General features: G+C 53.3%; 3 protein-coding genes across 8 annotated transcripts; all 3 read left to right on the top strand.

Moving 5' to 3' along the window:
• Positions 1-75: 75 nt before the first annotated feature.
• ciz1b (cdkn1a interacting zinc finger protein 1b) lies at positions 76-2,988 on the top strand. 3 transcript variants are annotated; one of them, XM_085910224.1, is made up of 7 exons: positions 76-392; positions 559-1,007; positions 1,126-1,220; positions 1,287-1,365; positions 1,420-1,524; positions 1,601-1,738; positions 1,816-2,988. In XM_085910224.1, exons 2-7 carry the CDS (start codon positions 633-635, stop codon positions 1,849-1,851), a joined length of 828 nt encoding a protein of 275 aa, XP_085766350.1. In that variant the 5' UTR covers positions 76-392; positions 559-632; the 3' UTR covers positions 1,852-2,988. The 3 variants fall into 3 exon arrangements, with proteins under 3 accessions (XP_085766350.1, XP_085766351.1, XP_085766352.1); XM_085910226.1 differs by lacking the exon at positions 76-392 and having other exon boundaries at positions 684-816; positions 879-1,007; XM_085910225.1 differs by lacking the exon at positions 76-392 and having other exon boundaries at positions 445-1,007.
• A 4,382-nt stretch (positions 2,989-7,370) lies between these two features.
• Positions 7,371-13,660, top strand: LOC147058742 (far upstream element-binding protein 3-like). 3 transcript variants are annotated; one of them, XM_085910538.1, is made up of 18 exons: positions 7,373-7,738; positions 8,735-8,825; positions 8,956-8,986; positions 9,050-9,096; positions 9,199-9,270; positions 9,347-9,404; positions 9,532-9,694; positions 9,770-9,868; positions 9,948-10,049; positions 10,143-10,245; positions 10,316-10,416; positions 10,539-10,677; positions 10,734-10,894; positions 10,965-11,032; positions 11,121-11,209; positions 11,280-11,351; positions 11,433-11,530; positions 11,821-13,660. In XM_085910538.1, the coding sequence occupies exons 1-18, from the start codon at positions 7,643-7,645 to the stop codon at positions 11,827-11,829; spliced, it is 1,599 nt and encodes a 532-aa protein (XP_085766664.1). In that variant the 5' UTR covers positions 7,373-7,642; the 3' UTR covers positions 11,830-13,660. The 3 variants fall into 3 exon arrangements, with proteins under 3 accessions (XP_085766662.1, XP_085766664.1, XP_085766663.1); XM_085910537.1 differs by having other exon boundaries at positions 7,375-7,738; positions 9,948-10,064; XM_085910536.1 differs by having other exon boundaries at positions 7,371-7,738; positions 9,948-10,245.
• Positions 13,661-14,229: 569 nt separating this feature from the next.
• LOC147058741 (PR domain zinc finger protein 12-like) lies at positions 14,230-19,643 on the top strand. Of its 2 annotated transcripts, XM_085909165.1 has the most exons (6): positions 14,230-16,064; positions 17,007-17,072; positions 18,167-18,291; positions 18,449-18,604; positions 18,733-18,847; positions 18,933-19,570. In XM_085909165.1, exons 1-6 carry the CDS (start codon positions 15,824-15,826, stop codon positions 19,367-19,369), a joined length of 1,140 nt encoding a protein of 379 aa, XP_085765291.1. In that variant the 5' UTR covers positions 14,230-15,823; the 3' UTR covers positions 19,370-19,570. The 2 variants fall into 2 exon arrangements, with proteins under 2 accessions (XP_085765291.1, XP_085765290.1); XM_085909164.1 differs by having other exon boundaries at positions 18,449-18,847; positions 18,933-19,643.
• Positions 19,644-19,785: the final 142 nt, after the last annotated feature.

Below are 19,785 nucleotides of genomic sequence, written 5' to 3'. Positions count from 1 at the left end.
GGCTTATTTGGGGAAATGAGATCAAAATGTTGCCACACTGGGGAATGTTTCCTTCTCTTTTCTCGCAGGGTCCATGAAAACGGTTCGTTTGCAAAGATACTCCAATTGCACGGGCAAGCTGTTTTAATGTGTCAGCCAATCACGGCACCCGTCAAGCAGACGAAGCCTCGCCTCGTCTGTGTGTCAGCCAATCACGGCACCCGTCGAGCAGACGAAGCCGTCGATGACGTCACCGCTCCCGAACGACACATGAGTCGATACGCGCTGCACTAATCACTTCCCGGTTGGTTCGATCCGCGCTCCGAAGCATCGGAACCCAACACTAAGCGATGAGCCCTCGCTTCTGAGGGCTTCAAAGCCGCTTTGGGATTCATTGGAGACGACGAGAAAAGGTTTTTGCTCGCCAAGCGTCTTTCCTCAAAACCCGGAAGCGAGTCACCGACCGACCGCCCGCCCGCCCGCGCGCGCGAGAGCACTCGTGACGTCAGGGGATACGTCAACTGCTCCAAAAAACGCCCTCCCTCGCGACATCCTGAATCGGTTTCAACTGTTTTTCAGGGCTGAGCAACTGAAGGACCATGGACGTTGTCGCCTGAAGTGCGTTTCAATGTCGAGCCGAGGAGACCGCCGCCATGTCGACCGCCGCCATGTCGACCCCCGCCATGTCGACCGCCGGTGACGAGGGCGCGGACTCGCGCGTTGGAGCGGCGCGCCAGAGCGCTGCTCCGGAACGTCCACCTGTTTTTCCCTCCGATGCCAGCAGCGATGGAGTTTGTCCTCCGGAGCCAGCGGCGCCACGGCTACCAAACTTGCCCGGTGAGTCCGACCGCGTTGTCGCAGCAGCGCCGAAACACTTGCCGTGTTCGCGCCTCCTCCAGAGCGCGTCTTCGCTGAAGGTGACTATCCAGCGTCGCGGCGACGGTCGCGCCTTCAAGATGGCCGGCGAGCGGCGGGCGGCTCCGGGGCTTCGCTGTCACCTGTGCGGGGTCACCTGCTCCACCATGCAGGTGCAGACGGCGGGAGGCAGGCCAAGCAAGCGCCAGACTTTCGCAGCCATCATCTTTGACCTGCGTGCGTTTGTTTGTTTGTTTGTTTGTTTGTTTGTTTGTTTGTTTGTTTGTTTAGATGTTTGTGGAGCACATGAGCAGCTCAGATCACGTGAGCAAATGGGAGGAGATGGCGCATTCCGTCAGTGTCGTCAAGCGCGCGCTCACCAACCGGTAGGAACCCACGAATTCCACGCAAACACAGGCGCCGACTCTACTGTGACGTGCTTTGTCCGCCAGGAGGCGCCGTTGGTGCGACACTTGTCAGAGTGACTTTAGCCATGATGTCATCAGCCATCGCCAGACCAAACGACACAAAGTGAGTTGATGGATGGCGTGTGCGCCTATCCCAGCCTCATTTGTTTTCTGACAGGCGCTCAAGCGTGTGGCGCGGCCGTTCTGTGGGGCGTGCCACCGTCATTTCAAGACGCCTAGGAAGTTTGTGGAGCACATGAAGTCGGACAAGCACAAGGGGCAGGTGAGAGTTTGTCCGTCCGTCCGTCAGTCAGTCAGTCGCCACCTGCTGACGACCCTCCTTCCGCCGCTCTCGGAAGGTGCGCGCCGAGAAGGCTCAGGGGCAGGAGCTCATCACCGTGGATGCCATTGGCTGTTTTGAAGAGGAGGAGGGGGGCAGCGGGGCAAAGCAGGAAGTGGCGTCACAACCCGACGAAGACGAGGCGGCCGCTCGACAGGTGAGCTGCCCCCTCTTGGTGGTTGGCTATTTTGCAGCCTGCCCGCAATAACTGCTCTCGTCCTTCCGCTCGCGCAGGTGGCCAAAAAGCTGATGACGGGAGGGGGGAAGTGACCTCACTTGACAGCCAGTTGGAGCTGGTTTTGGATAATACTTGCAGAAATCTCGGTTTCAAAAAATAAAACATTACTTGATTAGCGAGATGCTGACAAGAACGTCCAAAGGGCGTTTTTGTGTCCCAATGCCCTAGCTGCAGCTGCACCCTTCCTTCCTTCCTTCCTTCCTTCCTTCCTTCCTTCCTTCCTTCCTTCCTTCCTTCCTTCCTTCCTTCCTTCCTTCCTTCCTTCCTTCCTTCCTTCCTTCCTTCCTTCCTTCCTTCCTTCCTTCCTTCCTTCCTTCCTTCCTTCCTTCCTTCCTTGCCTTTGAGCGACGCCGCTTGCCTTTGAGTGGTGATGAGGCAATGCCTCCAACAGATGGCGACAGAGAGGCAGCTTTTTACGGTGGGCTTGGAAACCTTGCCTGGCTGCCTGGCTGCCTGGCTGCCTGGCTGCCTGGCTGCCTGGCTGCCTGGCTGCCTGGCTGCCTGGCTGCCTGCCTGCCTGCCTGCCTGCCTGCCTGCCTGCCTGCCTGCCTGCCTGCCTGCCTGCCTGCCTGCCTGCCTGCCTGCCTGCCTGCCTGCCTGCCTGCCTGCCTCTGCCTCTGCCTCTGCCTCTGCCTCTCAACCACCATCCCAACTAGCGTAAGCACGGACACATTGGCTCATGTTACAAAGTGTTAAAAAAAGTGGCACTTAAGACAATACCCAGCCCACTCCCAACGCCTGCCTGCACAAATCGCTGACAGTTGATCCAAGGATCAAAATAATGGTCATCATCTTTGTCAAAGTGTGTCGGTAAGTGTTTGCCGTGTATTCTCAAGGCATTGGGTGGCAAAATGATTATTTTGTCTTTGCACGGGTTCTTTAGCAATAGAAATCCAGGACTTTTTTTGGGGTGGGGGGGGACTTTTTAACAAGAGGGTTGTCTACAGATCATGTTTTATGTGTATTTGTGAACAAAGGCTTAGGTTGAGGGAGTGATTGATTTTTATTTTTGCAACTTTGACGCAATTGTTGACGACTGAAATCGGAATTGTCCAAAAACAGCCAACATTCGACATGTCACTTTTAGGAAGACACAACTCTGAGTTTGCGAATGTCATGATTACGCCTAGCAACTATGAAATGAAATTGTGCACGGGGGCAAAAATCTATTTTGTTTGAGGCTTCTTTTCTTTCTCCATGCAGCTCTGCATGTCTCACTTGCTGGATGTATTTGAATAGAGGCAATAGCGCACGCGTGCGGCGAGCTTTATTTGTTTTTTGCGCTGCCGCGTCAGGTGGAAATAAACGCAGGCAGCATCCGCCTGTTTGTGCATGCGAGCGGCGGCGCTTGATCAAGCGGGCTGGCCCGCCAAGGACGCTCAAGAAAAAGAGCGTGCACGTGCATAGTGGCATAATGACTTATTGATTGGCCATGCAGTGTAACCTTGGCGTCGCAAACACCGCGTGCGTGTTCGTTCAATCTGGACCTAAAGCGTAATCATTTCGCCTCAGCCTCCCCATCGTGTTGTCTTGCTGCTTTCTCACGCGCGCAAAGCGAAGCAAAACCAGCTCAGTGGCCTAGTAGTAGAGTGTCCGCCCTGAGACTGGAAGGTTGTGGCCAGGTCATACCAAAGACTATAAAAATGGAACCCATTAAGCATTAAGGGTTGCTATTGGGGGGTTAGATCACCAAATGATTCCCGAGCGCGGCACCGCTGCTGCTCCCCTCTCCCCCAGGGGATGGATCCAAATCACATGGGGATGGGGACAAATTTCATCACATCCAGATGTGTGTGTGACGATGATCATTGGGACTTTTTGGGGGGGACTTTAAAACGGTGTGAGGGCATACGGGCAAGCAATTGATTAATGGATGAATCAAACAATTGGAACGTGATGATTTTAATTGTGATAGACCCTTGACTCTCATCGGCTAGAATGAAAATCGTCGTTGGAACATGCAACGAAATAGTTTGAAAATGCTTTTCAAAGATGTTTTTTTTCCCCTTCCCTGTCCTCCATAAAAGCTCAGCTGCCGCGAGGTCACAAAAGTGCCTCGAGTGAGCTCCTGACGAGCTTTTTCTTTCTCTTAAACTCCATTTGCAAGCGCGCTCGCGTCTTTTGTCATTGACAAGCCATTAAGTCCAAGGACGCGCGTCCCTCGTCTGCGCGGGCGCGCTTTCCTTTTGAACGAACACGCGCGTGACTTGACGCCGTCGTCGCGCTGCTTGACTTCTTTCACTTGCTCATACCTATTTGCAATTGGTCCTCCACGCGAACGACGAGTGTGTGTGCGCGCGCGCGCTCGCTCGTCGGAGAGTGTTCATCAAGGTGCGTGCGCGCGCGCTCGCTCGCTCGCTCGCTCGCTCGCTTGTGTTCCCTGCTCTTGCGTGCGCTCAAGTGACGTGTGAGTGACGGGCGGACTACCCCAGCCCCCCCGCCCCGGCGATCAAGCGTCCTTGGCGGCTAACCTGCAATTAAGGTGCAATTAGCGCGCCGCGCTCCCATGACGACAAACTGTAAAGCTGCATGCGAGGAAAATGGAAAGTAGGAAAGATCCCACTAGAACCCGGCCGGGCCCCATGCGCAACAACCCTTTGAACCGGGAGGTCTGAGGTTAGATGTCGTACTACAATATGACGTCACTCGACGATGGTCGCCATCGTCAATTGGGATTGCGATCAAATGGGAGAAACCGCACAAAATTGGACATCGAAGATTCGAAACTTTATTGTTGAATATATGCTGATTTTAAATAACTTTACCGACTGCGTGAAATGATTTGATATTTCTTTATTTAAATGAATGAAATTGTGACGAAGGTTTACTCTCGTCCCAAGGGGGAGGGGCAATGCAGCCGCAAAGATGCGCGTGCGTGTCACTCACGGTGAGAAGGCAGGCGGAGCCCCCGCTGAGTTCAATTGCTGCTCGCTTGCCTCTCAACTTGTATTTTTAGGAAGCAGACATGCGCCCAACGCGCGCATACACAATTAGTGTGTGTGCACACGTAATTCCTCATTTTTTTGTTGGTGTGATAGCCGTGAAATAGAGATTGATATATATATCAGATTATAAATAGATGTCAGATTACAAATAGATATGTATTTATGTATGTGTGTATGTCTGTGTATGTCAGATCCCTTTTGTCACGTTTTGGTGCGTCAAAAGGGAATATTTGTAAAGATTGCCAATTGATTGACATTTTGTGGTTTGCGATGGATGGCCCGCTCCGAGTCGGTCACCTCTTCGTAGTCATTCATATCTTCCATTTGCATTCCAGTCCAATCCAATCTTTTCACTCCCTCCCGTGCACCCACAGACCACACTGATAGACTTTTTAGCTTTCTTTGTTTTGGATTTCTTTGGCCCGTCGTCAACAAGTTTTCAATGCAAGTCTGCAAATTGACTTCATTGTGGACGCGCGCAGTGCTAATGAATTGAAGCAGTCGTAATGGACATGAAGACAATAAGCACTCATTAGTACCCCCACCCGTCGCGCCCACCCGCACCTCCGAGGACACATGCAGATAGATGTAGACACTTGACGCACAGCACAGGGAAGCTGGTGCCGGTGGCTCCATGCGGTACCTGCCCGACACAAGCGCCCTTTCTTTTTCACGCGCAAACGGCTCCGTCCGCTGAGGCGTGTCGATGACATTCGACGCTTTCCTGACCCGAATTCGGACCTTTGCCCGCAATCGGCGCAAATTAACTTCATTGTAGACGCATTGGTGGACGTGCATGTTCGCGGAAAAGCGCGCCGATGGGCGTTATGCGCACGCGAGCGCGGGTGGGGCGGGGGATGAGAGGTCAAGTACTTTGAGTCCCCATGAGATGATGAAAAGGTCGAAATTGTAAAAAGGGACCACAAAAGAACATTTGCCTCGGACACAATGGCGCACCTACCGAGGTGAGCGTGGGTTGGCTGCGGGCTCGATTCCTTTCAGCGGCACCAGCTGCGCAAGGTCGCCGGGAGGGAGGGAGGGAGGGAGGGAGGGGGGCTCCGGCACATTTTGGGGGAGGACTAGTGCGAAGGACTGTGCGTGTTCTTATGGCTCTCTATCTGTCTGTCTCGTCATACCGTGTCGTCTTTGTAGGGGGCGGTAAAGGTTGCTCTGTGTGTGTGTGTCTGTATTGTTTGTCTATTTGTGAACGGGAGATCATTGTAAAAAACAAAAAAACAAAACCAAAAAAAAAACAAAACAAAACGCACACGCAGTCACTGCAAAGCGTTTTGATGTAATTCCGTGATATTTTGTAAGGGTTGACATGAATGGAGGGGGGCGGAGGGGAGGATCAATGAATCCAAGCTGCGCATAGGCAGCCAAACGCCGGCTCTCCTCTTCCGCTCCTCTTCGTCTTCTCGGCTTTGGATCGCTAGAGAAGAAGTGACGAATGCGGACAGACGGACGGACAGACTGACGGCCTTGAGAATATTGTGAGGGCACGTTTGCCAACACGACTCACTTGACTGAGTGGAAATTGGGGGGCGTCACAACATTTCAACAAACGGGCCAACCAAAATGGATCCCTCTGACATGAATGACTCCCTTTCTCCGTGTTTTCTTGCATGCCTGACTAAGCAATGCGACTCCAAGAATGGCATTGGTCCACCCAGCATGGCTTCACACCCAATTGATTTGGCCATTTTGCATGAAAATGTCATTTCAACAGTAGGACTGCATCTGGCGCGCCTTTACTTGAATAAACATTTCACAGTTGGGCTCAATGTTTTTGAAACAAACACAATTTCTTCAACTAGAAACCAAGGTGCACGTTCTTTCAATATGCATCCACGTCATTCGGTTTGCTAAACTACAAACACGCCTTGAAAATGGAGCGCGTCTAATTCGGACCTTTGTCTTTTATCGGCAGTAGTGTCATTGCACCCAAAAAAACAACAAAAGCCTTTTCCATTGAAGAATTTGGGGAGAGGGAGGAGGAAGACCACCGAGGTCACGCGGGCGGGCGGGCCAGAGTCAGGACGGCAAAGGAGCCGCTTCTTCTTGACTTGCGCGCGTGCATCGAGTAAAGTGGTAGACGTCACGAGTTTGTTGGACGTCGACGGGAAACACCCGAGCGTGCGTATGCATTATGCGGATTGCAACATAAGAGAAAAAAAAAAGGTCAATTGTGAATTATACCGATGGAACGTCTACAACCATCACATTTCAAGTAAACAATGTTGACCTAGTTACTTTTTTTTTTTCTTCTTCTTCAATCTAATGCTGTAATGTAGGCCCCAAAGACATGCACAAATCAATGATTGATGGTACACTGGGGAGTACGGGGCCATCCATCATCTCGCCTCGGGCCTTGAACATAATCCACACGCGCGTATCCTACAGTATATGCAACGGGGCGAGAGTTGGAAACGACGCGGCGCGGCGCGTTTGCGCTCGAGTCCTCGTCGTCGGGGAACTTTTCGGGCACCGTTTTGGGAACTTTAGTCTGCCACCTGTGGCGCCCGCGGGAACACGTGACTCAACGCGGAAGCGGAAGCGACAGCCAGCTGAGACAGCCGCGCGCGACACAGATCGTCTCCTCGACGCGACATGACGCGCTCGACGAGTTGGAACGAGCGCGACGCTTCTTCAAAAGCCTTCTTCCGTTACCTTCTGCTCCATCCTTGCCACACGAGCGCAATGGCGCTGGCTCGCCACCTCCGCTCCTACTGGCGTCTCGCCCCGGAATTGTGAGGGCGGGTCGGCCGGCCAACTGGCCGGCCGAGTGAGACCTCTGCGCCCTGGCAAAGCATCTGCGCCTGGCCGAGAGCAGGGCTAGCGCTAGCAGGCTAACGGCTAGCGAGCTAGTGGCGCTGTAATGGCGGAGCTGGTGCAGGCTGGAGGACAGGCCTCGATCGGCCAGCCGGCGCTCAAGTCGGACGGCCTGGCCGACGCGCTGCAGCGGGCCCGCCAGGTAACCTCCGCCGAGGGTCCGCCGGCCACAGACTCCGGCAGCCCCCGCAGTCCCCCAACGCGCCTCTTCCGTCGAGTCCGCACACTTTTTTTTGCCTGCTTTCGGACCGCCGACCGCTCGCAACTTGGACCAGACGCGCGCGAGTGCGGCGCGCACGCACGCACGCCAACTAGTAGGCTAAGCTAGTTGAGCCACTTTGGACGACTTTTACGCGACTGACACAAGCCCCCGCCGGGAGAGACTTTTGGGGGGAGACTTTGACGAGCTGTCAAGCCAAAGTCGGGAGAGTGGGGGATATGATGACGACGACGCGTTGGGGGAGGTTGTTGGCGTCCACACGTGTCACTCGGCCTGCCAACTTGTTGAACTCACCAACAAAGTAACTTAACAATCAACAACTTGTTTAATATACGAGGTAACACACGTTTGTTTGTAGACTAACTCAGTTAACTGAGGGCTGCAAGTGAACACACGCACGCACGTACGCACGCACGCGTGTGGGGTCCAAATAATGAAGTTGTCATGTGGACCCCAATTTCCAGATTGACTTGAGTCAAACGCAAACACGATGTGTTGAACTCTCAAGCAAGCAAGCCTTCAACAGCACCTTTTGCTGCACTAACTCTGGTCATCTTTGACTTTTTCTGGCATGCAACACATTTCCTACGCGATCACTGCGATCTCTAAGCTACGGTCCCCGGGCCAGTAGCCGGCCCGGTCCGGCCGAGCCCGGCCGCACTGCCCCGAGTCAACAAACTTGTTAGTACTTGCAAATGATTTGACACGTCACTGCCCCGCAGCGTCTCGCACACATCCGTGGACGTGTCAATGATCATCCATTTGTCCACTTAGCAGCTCACAAGCTATCGGACAAAAGAGTTTAGCGCAGCGACTGGCGCTCCATTTGTAGGCGGCCTCGGCGGGCGTTCACGCTTACGAGCACGCTCGCTTGTTGTGTTGGTGTGGCCCAATGAGCACGCTTCCTGCGCTCCCCAGATGGTGGGAAAGATGGGCGAGGCGGTGCCGCACATGGACGGCTCGCCGGCGAGCGCCGAGCCGTCGCTTTACTACAAGCGAGACGACGCAGGTGAGAGCCGCGGCCGGCCCACGATGTCCTCGGCGCTCTTTTGGATCGTACTGTATGCCCTTAGCGTGTTAGCTTGCTGACTGCCATCGTCTCTGTTTGTGCGCCTGTATGTTTGCGCGTGTGCGTTTAGGTAGCCAAGTGTCAGCAGGGGGCCACCAAAGGTATGAGCGGTACACGTGCGCTGCGGCCCAGTGCGCCATCTTGAGCGGCTGTGGGTGTTTCAGGGTGCTGACGGAGGACTACAAGGTCCCCGACAGGATGGTGGGCTTCAGTAAGTGGCTGTGCTGTGCTGTGCTGTGCTGTGCTCCGCTCGCTCGCTCGCTTACGCGCCAGCCCGCGCCTTCTCACCCTCGTGTGCGCGCGTGTGTGGCAGTCATTGGCCGGGGCGGCGAGCAGATCACCAGGATCCAGCTGGAGTCGGGATGCAAGATCCAGATCGCCGCCGGTGAGTCCCGGCCGCCGGCAACGGGCCCGTGGTCGGCGCCCCTGCTGATGGCGTGTGTGTGTACGCCCCTGCCTAGATAGCGGCGGTCTGCTGGAGCGGCCCTGTTCCCTGACCGGGACGCCCGAGTGCATCGAGTGAGTGGCCGACGTGCTTCTGCGCCGGCCGGCTTTGCGTTTGTGTCTTTGCGTCAGTACGAGCGCGCGTGTCTTTGTGCGTTTGCATATCAATGAAGCTTTGAGGTTGTGCGTGTGCGCGGCGTAGGCAGGCCAAGCGTCTCCTGGTTCAAATCGTGGAGCGCTGCAGGAACGGCCCCGGCTTCCCCGGCGACTTGGAGGGCGGCGCCCTGGTGCAGGAGATGCTGATCCCGGCCAGTAAGGTGGGGCTGGTGATCGGCCGGGGGGGCGAAACCATCAAGCAGCTGCAGGTAAGAGAGTCTTTTGGCCGCGCGCGCGCGCGCACGAGCGTGCGCGCACTGACCTCGGCCCGGTGCGCACGTCAGGAGCGCGCCGGCGTGAAGATGATGATGATCCAAGACGGTCCCATGCCCACGGGAGCGGATAAACCTCTCCGCATCTCCGGCGACCCGTACAAGGTTCAGGTGCCCAAAGCCTCCCGGACCCACGTCGATTCAGTTTCCGTCCCGAGGGCGAGCTTTCTCTGAAGAGTGTCCGTTGCAGGCGGCCAAGGAGCTGGTGTTGGAGGTGATCCGGGAGAAGGACGGCGACTTCCGGGGGGGGCGCGGCGACTTCTCCGGCCGGCCGGGAGGGGCCGGCCTTGACGTACGCGCGGCTGAAGTAAAAGGCGCTCAGTCTGCCTCGCGGGGCCTGGACGGGCCTGATGCCTCCGCCGCCTCTCCTTCCCTCTTTTGGCAGGTTCCCGTTCCGAGGTTTGCGGTGGGCATCGTTATCGGCCGGAACGGCGAAATGATCAAGAAGATTCAGAATGACGCTGGAGTGCGCGTCCAGTTTAAAACAGGTAGCGCCCGCTGGCGCGCCGGCCGTCGGCTTCGGGGGGAACCTAAGCGTGGCCCTCGTCTCCCCCGCAGACGACGGCGTCAGTCCGGAGCGCGTCGCCATGGTGATGGGCCAGCCGGAACGCTGTCAGCACGCACTGCATCTCATCAACGAGCTCATCCGGACGGCGCAGGTAAGCCCCGCCCATTTAGCCTTTGGAAGCGAACGGCATCGTTCACTTTGTCTTGGTCTCAAATGCTTTGGCCTTCCTTCCTCCCTCCCTCCCTCCCTCCCTTCCTTCCTTCCACCGTTCAGGAGCGCGACGGCTTTGGGTCGGCGTTGAGGGCCAACCGGGCCAGAGGTCGCGGGGATTGGACCGTCGGTTCCCCCGGACCCCTGCAGGAGGTCACCTACACCATCCCGGCGGACAAGTGCGGCCTGGTCATCGGCAAAGGCAAGCCGTTGCCGCCGCCGTGATGCTAAGCGCTAAGCTAACGACTGACCTCGCAGGCGGCGAAAGCATCAAGAGCATCAACCAGCAGTCTGGCGCCCACGTGGAGCTCCAGAGGAACCCGCCGCCCTCGACCGACCCCAACGCCCGCGTCTTCACCATCCGGGGCTCGGCGCAGCAGATGGAGCACGCGCGGCAGCTCATTGACGACAAGATCGGGGTGGGTGAGACAGGTTTGGGGCCGGGATGCCCACGCGCCGTCTCGCCCCTGCGCCGTCTTTTGTCTGCAGGGTTCCGGCATCGTGAGTAACGGAGGATTCGGCTTCGGCCCCTTTGCGCAAGGGCCCGCCCACCAGAAGTAGGTCCCCGCCCGCCCGCCCGCCCACCCGCCTCCACAGCGGCGTGCACGCTCCTCTCTGCAAGGCATTGATGTGTCCCTTTTGCAGCTGCGGGGCTGCTCAGACCTTCTTGACAGGCGTGTGGGGGAACACCTACCAGACGGGCTGGCAGAATGCCGCACAGCAGCAGGACCCCGGTAACGCGCGCGTGCGCACCCCCCGCTGTCTCCGTGGCAACTCCTCATCTCCGTGCCTCCATGCGTGCAGGTCCGCAGGGCCAGCCCGCCGGCGTGATGAGTGACTACGGCAAAGCGTGGGAGGACTACTACAAGAAGCAAAGTACGCCAAAATACCTTTTTATCACACCGACTTGATGGCTGCGCGCATTTCTCATTTGTGCATGCGTGTGCACTCGCTCAGGTCAGTCGTCCCAGCAGAGTTCGCTGCCCGACTACACGGCGGCGCTGGCCGAGTATTACCGCCAGCAGCCCTACTTGTGGAACCCCGCCCAGATCCAGGTAGAGCACGAGTAGCGATGTGATCAGACACTCGACCGACCGACCGACCGGCCGGCCGCTTCCTTCCTTCCTTCCGCTCGTGCCGAAGCCCGCTGCGTCCGGCCAGTAGGGGGCGGCAAAGCGGTTTTGCTGGGCTCGGTCAATCCTTTGGGCCAGGCGGGCTCAGTGGTCCAGGCTGCTACTAGCGCCCGATAGCTGGGTTCATATTTACACTTTGCCTTTAATTGCCTTTTGCGTTGTTTTTGGCACGGCCTATTTGATGTTGACGATGTCATTTCCTGTCTTTGTAGGATCACTAGGAGGCCCCTCCCTCCATCCTTCGGGCACCACGCCTCCCTCCCTCCCTAACTCCCTCCTTTCAAAGAGCAAATTAACAGCGGACACAGGAAGTGCTCTTTTGGTTTTAACCTCCAAATTGTTGGACTTCCTGTTTGGCCTTTTTTTTTTTTTTTGGGTGTAATCCAATCCCACTGCGGACACGTTTGAACAAAGTTCACACCACCTTTTGTTTTTTAATTTCTTTGTCTTTTCACCACGCGATGCCTGGCAGTCTTGAGGAAGATGACGACGACAATATAGTTTTAAGCATGCTGCAGATTGTTATGCCTTTTTTTTTCTTTTTCTTTTTTTGTGGATGATTTCATGGCGTCGGACAAAAAGGTGACTTTGTCAAAGGGGGTGGCTTCTTGTTTGAAACCATCAGAAGTCCGCAATTTGGATATGCTAGCAATAGTGACAAAGTTAGTTTTTCTTTGGGTTCTTAAATCTTATCTATTGTGGGGTCGGACTCAGGACGGTGCGGTAGAACTTTTGGTCGGCGCTCGTAATCTGCGTGCGCAGCCGTCGGTGGCTGAAGTGCTAACGGCCTGTCACGAGGACGAGTTTGAAGGAATATGGCAAATTCCTTCAAATGAGCACTTTAGCTCCTGTCTGTCTGTCAGCCAGCCAGCCTTAAGGAAAGAAAGCCACGAGCGTGCCGGACGTCATTTTTTCAATGGAGCCAGCCGCCATGACTCGGATGGCCACGTGCTAGCGATGCCCTGCCGTTTTGTTCCTCTTCCTGGTTTGGCGAGAGTTTTTCACCGCATAAGGTGATCCTCTCTTTGTTTTTTTTCTTCTGTGCTATTGCCGGTGGGCAGGCAGGCAGGCGGTGCCAAACTAGCACATTAGCACTCAAGTTTCCTGTTTGTGGCTTTTTTTCCTTTTTTCACGCGTTTGCATTCATTCACGTTCCCGCTCTGCTTTTCGATTTATCACTCGATTCACCACCGTCTTTCCGTTTTCACTCAGCAAAAGGAGGGTGCTAGCTTGGGGCTAGCATAGCATAGCGTGTGTTGGACCACATATGTTTTGTCAGGTGTGTGTGTGTGTGTGTGTGTGTGTGACCATGATGATGATGAGGAGTTGGCTTCAGGGCTCTATTTAAATGTTTATGAATATTTGGTTTGATCATGAGCTAATATGCTAATGCTACATGCACATGTCACGTCGGAATAAATTTTGTTTTGTTTGCTTTATAATAATTCGGGAGTATTTGATAAATGAGATTCATGGTTTTCATAGAGGAGGCCCCTTAACCCAGCCACAGAGTCAAGGCTATCTATCTTCTGTACTATAAAAATGCTGCGGTAGTGATTGGGAACGGGAATTTCCCATCTCTTGATTCACTCCAAATTTTGAGCAATATTGGCTTTGATAATGCGCTACAATTGCTAATGCTATGTGAACATGTCATTGCTTCCCAAGGATTTGGTTGTTGTTGTTGTTTTTTTTTCTCTCGTCGTCATCCGCCAACAAGGAAAAGCTCTTCTCGAGACTCCTATGCTAAATGCTAAAGCTAACATCTGGCGAGCCCGAGAGCGGCCGGTTAGCCAATTAGCTCGTTGGCCCGGACGGCGACTCCGAGGTCGGGAAACGGACGGATGGGGACGTCCCCGTATGTTTGTTTTCCCGGCTCCGCCAAACTCGAGGTTTTTATTTGACTTTTGGGGTTTTCTTTTGTTTTGTTTTTCTAAAGGACATTTGTCCAAATGTAACCTTTGGACTTTTTACGGACTGATGGGTGAGGAAGACGAAGGTGAACATGATGATTTAACTATGAGGGCTAATAAAGAAGCTCCTTCTTTCTGACTTCCTGTCTTTATGAACACATCCTGCGGCGGCCATCTTTTCCGACCCATAAATAATGGATCCCTCATTTATTTCTTTCTTCTTGGTCCAGATGGCCCGATTGATGATGTCATACCCGGTCGTGTGCGCCTGCCTCCCTCCCTCCCTCCCTCCCTCCCTCCCTCCAACGCGTGTGGTTGTAACGTGATGAGTGTACGCCATTTGTTTGTGTGCTTGCCGTGTGTCTTTGTGGTTGCCTTTGTACAAGCCCTGTACGTGTTGGGCTTTCTGCAACTTTTGGGTTGTCATGTGCCCAGTGGGCATTTGACCTGATGTCAATTGCCCATCGCAAAGACATCTCAGAAACCTCCCTCAGTGTCTGTTGTGATCTTGATGTTGAATTGACATCAGAGTGCCCACTGGGTGCGCAAGTGGGCTTGTAACGGCGTCGTGTTTGCGCGCGCGATGATGCCCCAGTGTCCCGTCCAAATCAAATGCTGTCGATTAGAATTTTGGCTGTGTGTGTGCGACAAGCGAGGCGGTGAAGTCAGCCTCTGCGGTTGAAATGATCTGGCTCCGCTCTCCTGGGCAGCTTTTAACGGTGAGTGCGCGCGCGCGCGTTAAGTACAGCAAAGTGCTCTGTAAGTACAGTTGAACTTGATGTGCGTGTCATGAATATTTCATAAGTTCTGAGCGTGTCTGTCCTCATGAAATGTCCGTCTGGCTCCGCCCCAGGAAGTCACGTGACCTGCGATCTCACATGCATGACGATCGGGCCCGTCCCTTCGTCCCTCCGTCCCTTCGTCCCTCCGTCCCTTCGTCCCTCCGTCCCTCCGTCCCTCCGTCCCTTCGTCCCTCCGTCCCTTCGTCCCTCCGTCCCTCCGTCCCTTCGTCCCTCCGTCCCTTCGTCCCTCCGTCCCTTCGTCCCTCCGTCCGTCATCCCAAAACGATTCGGGCTGGAGACTTCATCAGAGGACGAGGCGTCTCGTCCAATCGGCGCAGTGAGTGGCGCACTCGTGCGCCCTATACTCCCGATTTGTCCACGTACCGGCACAGAATTTATTCACCTTCTTTGACGTCATCACTAGCTCATTCGGAAATTCGGTCTCTGTTCAAGTTTTCATTGGAGCGCACGCGATATGCATGCTTGGTTCAAAATCACACGCACGCACGCATCAACGCTTGCACACAGGCGCTCACGCACGCATGCAGCCACGCTTGCACACAGAAGCGCACGCGCGCACACACACACACAAACACACACACGCACACACACGTGTGAGTCCTGCGTCCACTCGAAGTTTCATGTTGATTAAACGAGGATGGACTTGACTCGCAAATGTCGCGCGGCGCATGCGCAGAACTTGCAGACAGCTCAGTTCACTCCAGCCCTCTTGTGACTTTTCAAGAAGATTCCGGCCACATGCATGTCTGCAAGATTGCCACCATTTGTCGCCTTGAATTTTGCCTCGTTAGGCCTCCTGCACCTTCCAATGTTTTCCTCGATTGCACGTAAACGGCAAGAAAGGGAACAGTCGCCATCGTCATGGGGGTTCTTCCTAATTGGATTTCCCACCTGTCATTCTCGCCGCTGCTCCCTTTCTCGAGCTCCTCCTCGTCGTCGTCGTCGTCATGAGCGCGATCCTTTTCCACTTGACCCCTGGCATGGTCATTTCCAACACCCCCAATTCAACTACATCATTGCCACGCTTTTTCACACATAATTCTTCCAATCACACACACACACACACACCTACTTTGCTGTAAACACCACGCACGCATACAAATAGAGACAATGAAAACCACCACACCCTTTTAGACACACATTGAGATGCACTCACGAATATGTGTGTATACACATTTTTAGACACACTTTTGAAGACACACATTGAAACACCGCCCTCCTTTCAGACACACACACACACACACACACTCACAGTGCTCCCTCCCCCTCCTGCCAGTCACTCGTGCACGCACGCATGCACGCACATGAATAAAAGGTGGCACGCGTCTGGCTCGCGCTTCATTTGCTTCTTTTCGTCTTCAACTTGTTGACTTTGCAACTCGCCAAAACAAGCGCAAATCGTTGTTGTGTCCTTGTCATTTTTTTGCTGAGGTGCCAGCAAGGGCGTTTTTACGTCCAATTTCTTTCTATTTGACTTCTCTCCCGCCGCGTTTCCCTCCATGGGCTCTTCGCTTCCCGCCTACTCGCCGGGGTCGGGACCGGGGCGCAAGTTTTGTCTGCCCAGGCCTCCCGCTGGCGCGCCGCTGTCGGAAGTGATCACGTCGGACGTGGTGCACAGCTTCTTGTACGGGCGATGGAGGCGCGTGCACGGCGAGCAGCAGTTGACGCACGAGGCCGCCGCAGCCGCAAGCCCCAAAACCGCCTTCACCGCCGAGGTGCTGGCGCAGTCCTTCTCCGGAGGTCAGTCGATCGCAAATCATTTTCCTTTCGTTCACGGCAGAGAGAGAGAGAGAGATATATATATATATATATATATATATATATATATATATATATATATATATATATATATATATATATATATATATATATATATATATATAAGGAGATGGATGGGGAAAAAAAACAACAACATTCGTTCGTTGAGCATCTTTTGGAAAACGGTTTCTCATTTAAAATGACGTAGAGATGTAAATGTTGCAAATTTGGAATTTAGTGTTATAACTGAGAGACAAAGATCGATTTTTTTCGGGATCCGTTTTTGAGGATGAAGATAGAATCCAAATGTTGTTTATGATCAAATCAAAATTCCCTGAATTTCCCAAATGTTTTCATTTATCTTGAAACGTTGAAATGAACATTTAAAATTGCAAATGAACACGCGAAGACAGAAAGATGAGCTCGCAACACTATTATTATTACTATTATTATGAATGTAATTATTATATACTATTTATATCATTAAAAATATCATATTCTTATGAATGAATATATTCGTAAATGTTTGCCCACAGACACAATATTGCGTGTATTTGTTGAAAGACTCGAAAGTCGTTCATTCTTGAATGCAGATCCAAATATTCCATTTTGCTTGAGGTGGAGATCAAGTCTGAAGTTTTGGATTTGTTCAGATTATTTTTTCCAAAGACAGTATTTTTTCTTTTCTTTTCTTTTTGTAAGGCCAAAAACTATCGGCGTCATGATTGCTGCGCCGCCCGCGCAAACCTTTTTAATGTGATGTTTTTTAGTGTGTGAAATTCGTTTGATTATTTTCCGTGTTTCATTCCTTTCGATGCGAGCGACTTTGCCGTTCCGATGTTTTTTTATTTATTCTTATTTTAAACGTGCCATTCGAAGGCCAAATGGTTTGACTGAAAATGTCTGTGCGTGTGTGTCCCGCAGAGGTTCAGAAGTTGTCCAGTTTGGTTCTTCCCAGCGAAGTGGTCATTGCGCAAAGTTCTGTCCCAGGTAAGAGTCACGCATGCACCGCAAGCCTTCCTTAATTTGCTTATCTGCCATTGAGGGGAAAAGCAGTAAATGTTCCGATGCAGTCAAGTGTCGTTCATTCTTTTTCCCCCTCAAAGTATTCAAATGAAACTGCATGTTGGTTTCACACACCCCCCCGATTTTTTGGATTGTTTTTTGTTTTGTCTTTTTTCGCCAGTGTATATACGGTCATGATGGATGTGCGTGTGTGTGTGTGTGAGCGTGATGAAACCGGACCGGAACGCCATGGCCCAAATGAGCAAAGAAATTAGTAACCTCACCCAAAAAAAACAAAAAAAAAACCACAACAGCTCTTGAATAAAATGAAGCGTGGATTTGATTCGATTAGTTTATTTCGGCAAGTACAGAATCAACATTGATTACAATTTCATTTTACATTGTCACTTGTCAAAGAGGGAGGGAGGGAGGGAGGCTGGTTGAAGCAATTCTGCTGATCTTGTCCCGTCCCAATTTCACCAATGGATTAACACTGCCAGACGCACAAATACTCAGAGAATATTGAAAACGATTTATTCTGATATGTATAATATAATTGACATTGTTTAAAAAATGGAGTAAGTGTAGCAGATTTGTTTCGCTCAATAATAATCTCATTTTTTCAGTTGCAGCTACTTGAGATATGAATTGTTAAATCAGTGTTGCATGCATGCAGTAGCAGCAGCGGCCTCCCATTGGTGTATGAATGCGTGTGTTTGGGTGGGGGAATGTGAGGCCTTGGAAAAAAGCGCTTTGGGCACCATGCGTGATTTTTTTTTTTTTTTGGAACTGCTCAATTTTTGGGAGCGGTTTGAATTGATTTGAATTGAATCAACTCCATTTGATATTTAATGGCATGTATTTAAGTATACTATCTGCTTAAATCCTTGATTTAAAATCAATGGAAATGAAATACCGCACCGCGTGCACCATGCCGCCGCCGCCGCCGCCGCCGCCATGCATCTTCAAACATTTTTGCATCTTCATTTTTGTATGTTTGTTTGTTTTCACGTGCTTTTAAGACGTTTGCGAGCACGTCGCATTCAGCATTTGAGTTGTGCTTGTGCCCACGCGTGCAGGAGAAGGTCTGGGAATCTTCTCCAAGACTTGGATCAAGGCAGGTACCGAGATGGGTCCGTTTACGGGACGCTTGGTTTCTCCGCAACACGTTGACTTTTACAAGAACAACAACCTCATGTGGGAGGTAAGCACGCACGCACGCACGCACGCACGCACGCACGCACGCACGCACGCACGCACGCACGCACGCACGCACGCACGCACGCACGCAAGCAAGCAAGCAAGCAAGCTCTTTTCCAGCGACACACCCATACACAAAGCACTTCTCGTCTGGATTGGAGGTGTTCAACGGCGACGGCGGCGTGCGTTTCTTCGTGGACGCCAGTCAGGAGGAGCAACGCAGCTGGATGACGTACATCAAATGCGCTCGCAACGAGCACGAGCAGAACCTGGAGGTGGTGCAGTTGGGAAGCGCCATCTTCTACAAGGCGCTGCAGGTATGTGAGCGCGTGGCCGTCCAGCCGGCCTCATTGGCACCCGGCGCAACCCAGGTTCGGTGTAACGTCGACCCCGCCCACATGCCCGCCCGCCTGCCCGCTCCCGCCCGCTCCCTCCCGCTCCCCAGACCATCCCGCCTGACCAGGAGCTGCTCGTCTGGTACGGAAATTCCCACAACACCTTCCTGGGGATTCCTGGAATTCCAGGAGGCGACGACGAGCAAGCAAAGAAAAGCAAGAGCGGTAAGTAAGCGAACATTAGCAGCCTAGCGTAGCAGTAGATAGCCGGCCGGCCGGCCGGCCAGCCATGCCTTTTCTTCTCGTTTAGACGAGTCGCACGGCTGCGAAGTGTCCACGTCGGGCTCGGGGGCTCTGGGCCGCATGCGCTGCGTCATCTGCCACCGCGGCTTCAACTCTCGCAGCAACCTGCGCTCGCACATGCGCATCCACACGCTGGACAAGCCCTTCGTATGCCGCTTCTGCAACCGCCGCTTCAGCCAGTCGTCCACGCTGCGCAACCACGTGCGCCTGCACACGGGCGAGCGGCCGTACAAGTGCCACGTGTGTCAGTCGGCCTACTCGCAGCTGGCCGGTCTGCGCGCCCATCAGAAAAGCGCCAGGCACCGCCCGGCCATCGGAGCCACCGGTGCTGCCGCCGCCGCCGCCACGGGACGGGCGCTGCTGCTGGTGCGCGACCAGCGCTCGCCTCCTCCTCCGCATTCCGCTTCCTTGGTCCACCACATTCCCGCCGCCATGGTGCTCTAGACCAAACGGCAAGACGCGAGCTGCTGTCTTAACATGTGAAGAAATTGACAATAAAGCAGACTTTGACTCTGACTTTTGACTCGAAAGTAAGCGCCCACGATGAATACTCTGGATGTTAGCCTAGCATGCAAATGCTTTTTTGAGACGACATGGTGTTGCCACGAAGCTGTGCCATTCGCACCTAAAAGACTCACAATGGAACCTCAATGAAAGAAAACTTGACCTGAGCTCGTGATGGTGAGCAAGATGTCGATTTTGACGCCCGAAGGACCGAAGGCTCTCGTTGGACCGAATCAATGGTGTTTGCCTGAGTTGAGCGTTTCCATTGGACGCTCGCTCATTCACCCCTTCCGCCTCCGAAAAGACCAAGTGGACCAAGTCACCTTTGGCCGGACTCACGTTCACGCCGGCGAGCC

The sequence above is a fragment of the Syngnathus leptorhynchus genome, chromosome 4, assembly GCF_054491065.1.
Source record: "Syngnathus leptorhynchus isolate UIUO chromosome 4, UIUO_Slep, whole genome shotgun sequence".
Lineage (NCBI taxonomy): Eukaryota > Metazoa > Chordata > Actinopteri > Syngnathiformes > Syngnathidae > Syngnathus > Syngnathus leptorhynchus.
Note: the sequence above shows the minus strand (reverse complement) of the source record. Positions and strands in the feature narration are given on the sequence as shown.

Bases quoted from the DNA above. Each gene is read 5' to 3' on its own strand.
- ciz1b (XM_085910224.1), top strand. From the start codon at position 633: ATGTCGACCGCCGCCATGTCGACCCCCGCCATGTCGACCGCCGGTGAC. The intron at 1,008-1,125 runs GTGCAGACGGCG...TTGTTTGTTTAG, and splicing joins TCACCTGCTCCACCATGCAG to ATGTTTGTGGAGCACATGAG. The intron at 1,366-1,419 runs GTGAGTTGATGG...GTTTTCTGACAG, and splicing joins GCCAGACCAAACGACACAAA to GCGCTCAAGCGTGTGGCGCG.
- LOC147058742 (XM_085910536.1), top strand. From the start codon at position 7,643: ATGGCGGAGCTGGTGCAGGCTGGAGGACAGGCCTCGATCGGCCAGCCG. The intron at 9,271-9,346 runs GTGAGTCCCGGC...GCCCCTGCCTAG, and splicing joins CAAGATCCAGATCGCCGCCG to ATAGCGGCGGTCTGCTGGAG. The intron at 10,246-10,315 runs GTAGCGCCCGCT...TCTCCCCCGCAG, and splicing joins GCGCGTCCAGTTTAAAACAG to ACGACGGCGTCAGTCCGGAG.
- LOC147058741 (XM_085909164.1), top strand. From the start codon at position 15,824: ATGGGCTCTTCGCTTCCCGCCTACTCGCCGGGGTCGGGACCGGGGCGC. The intron at 16,065-17,006 runs GTCAGTCGATCG...TGTGTCCCGCAG, and splicing joins GGCGCAGTCCTTCTCCGGAG to AGGTTCAGAAGTTGTCCAGT. The intron at 18,848-18,932 runs GTAAGTAAGCGA...CTTCTCGTTTAG, and splicing joins AGCAAAGAAAAGCAAGAGCG to ACGAGTCGCACGGCTGCGAA.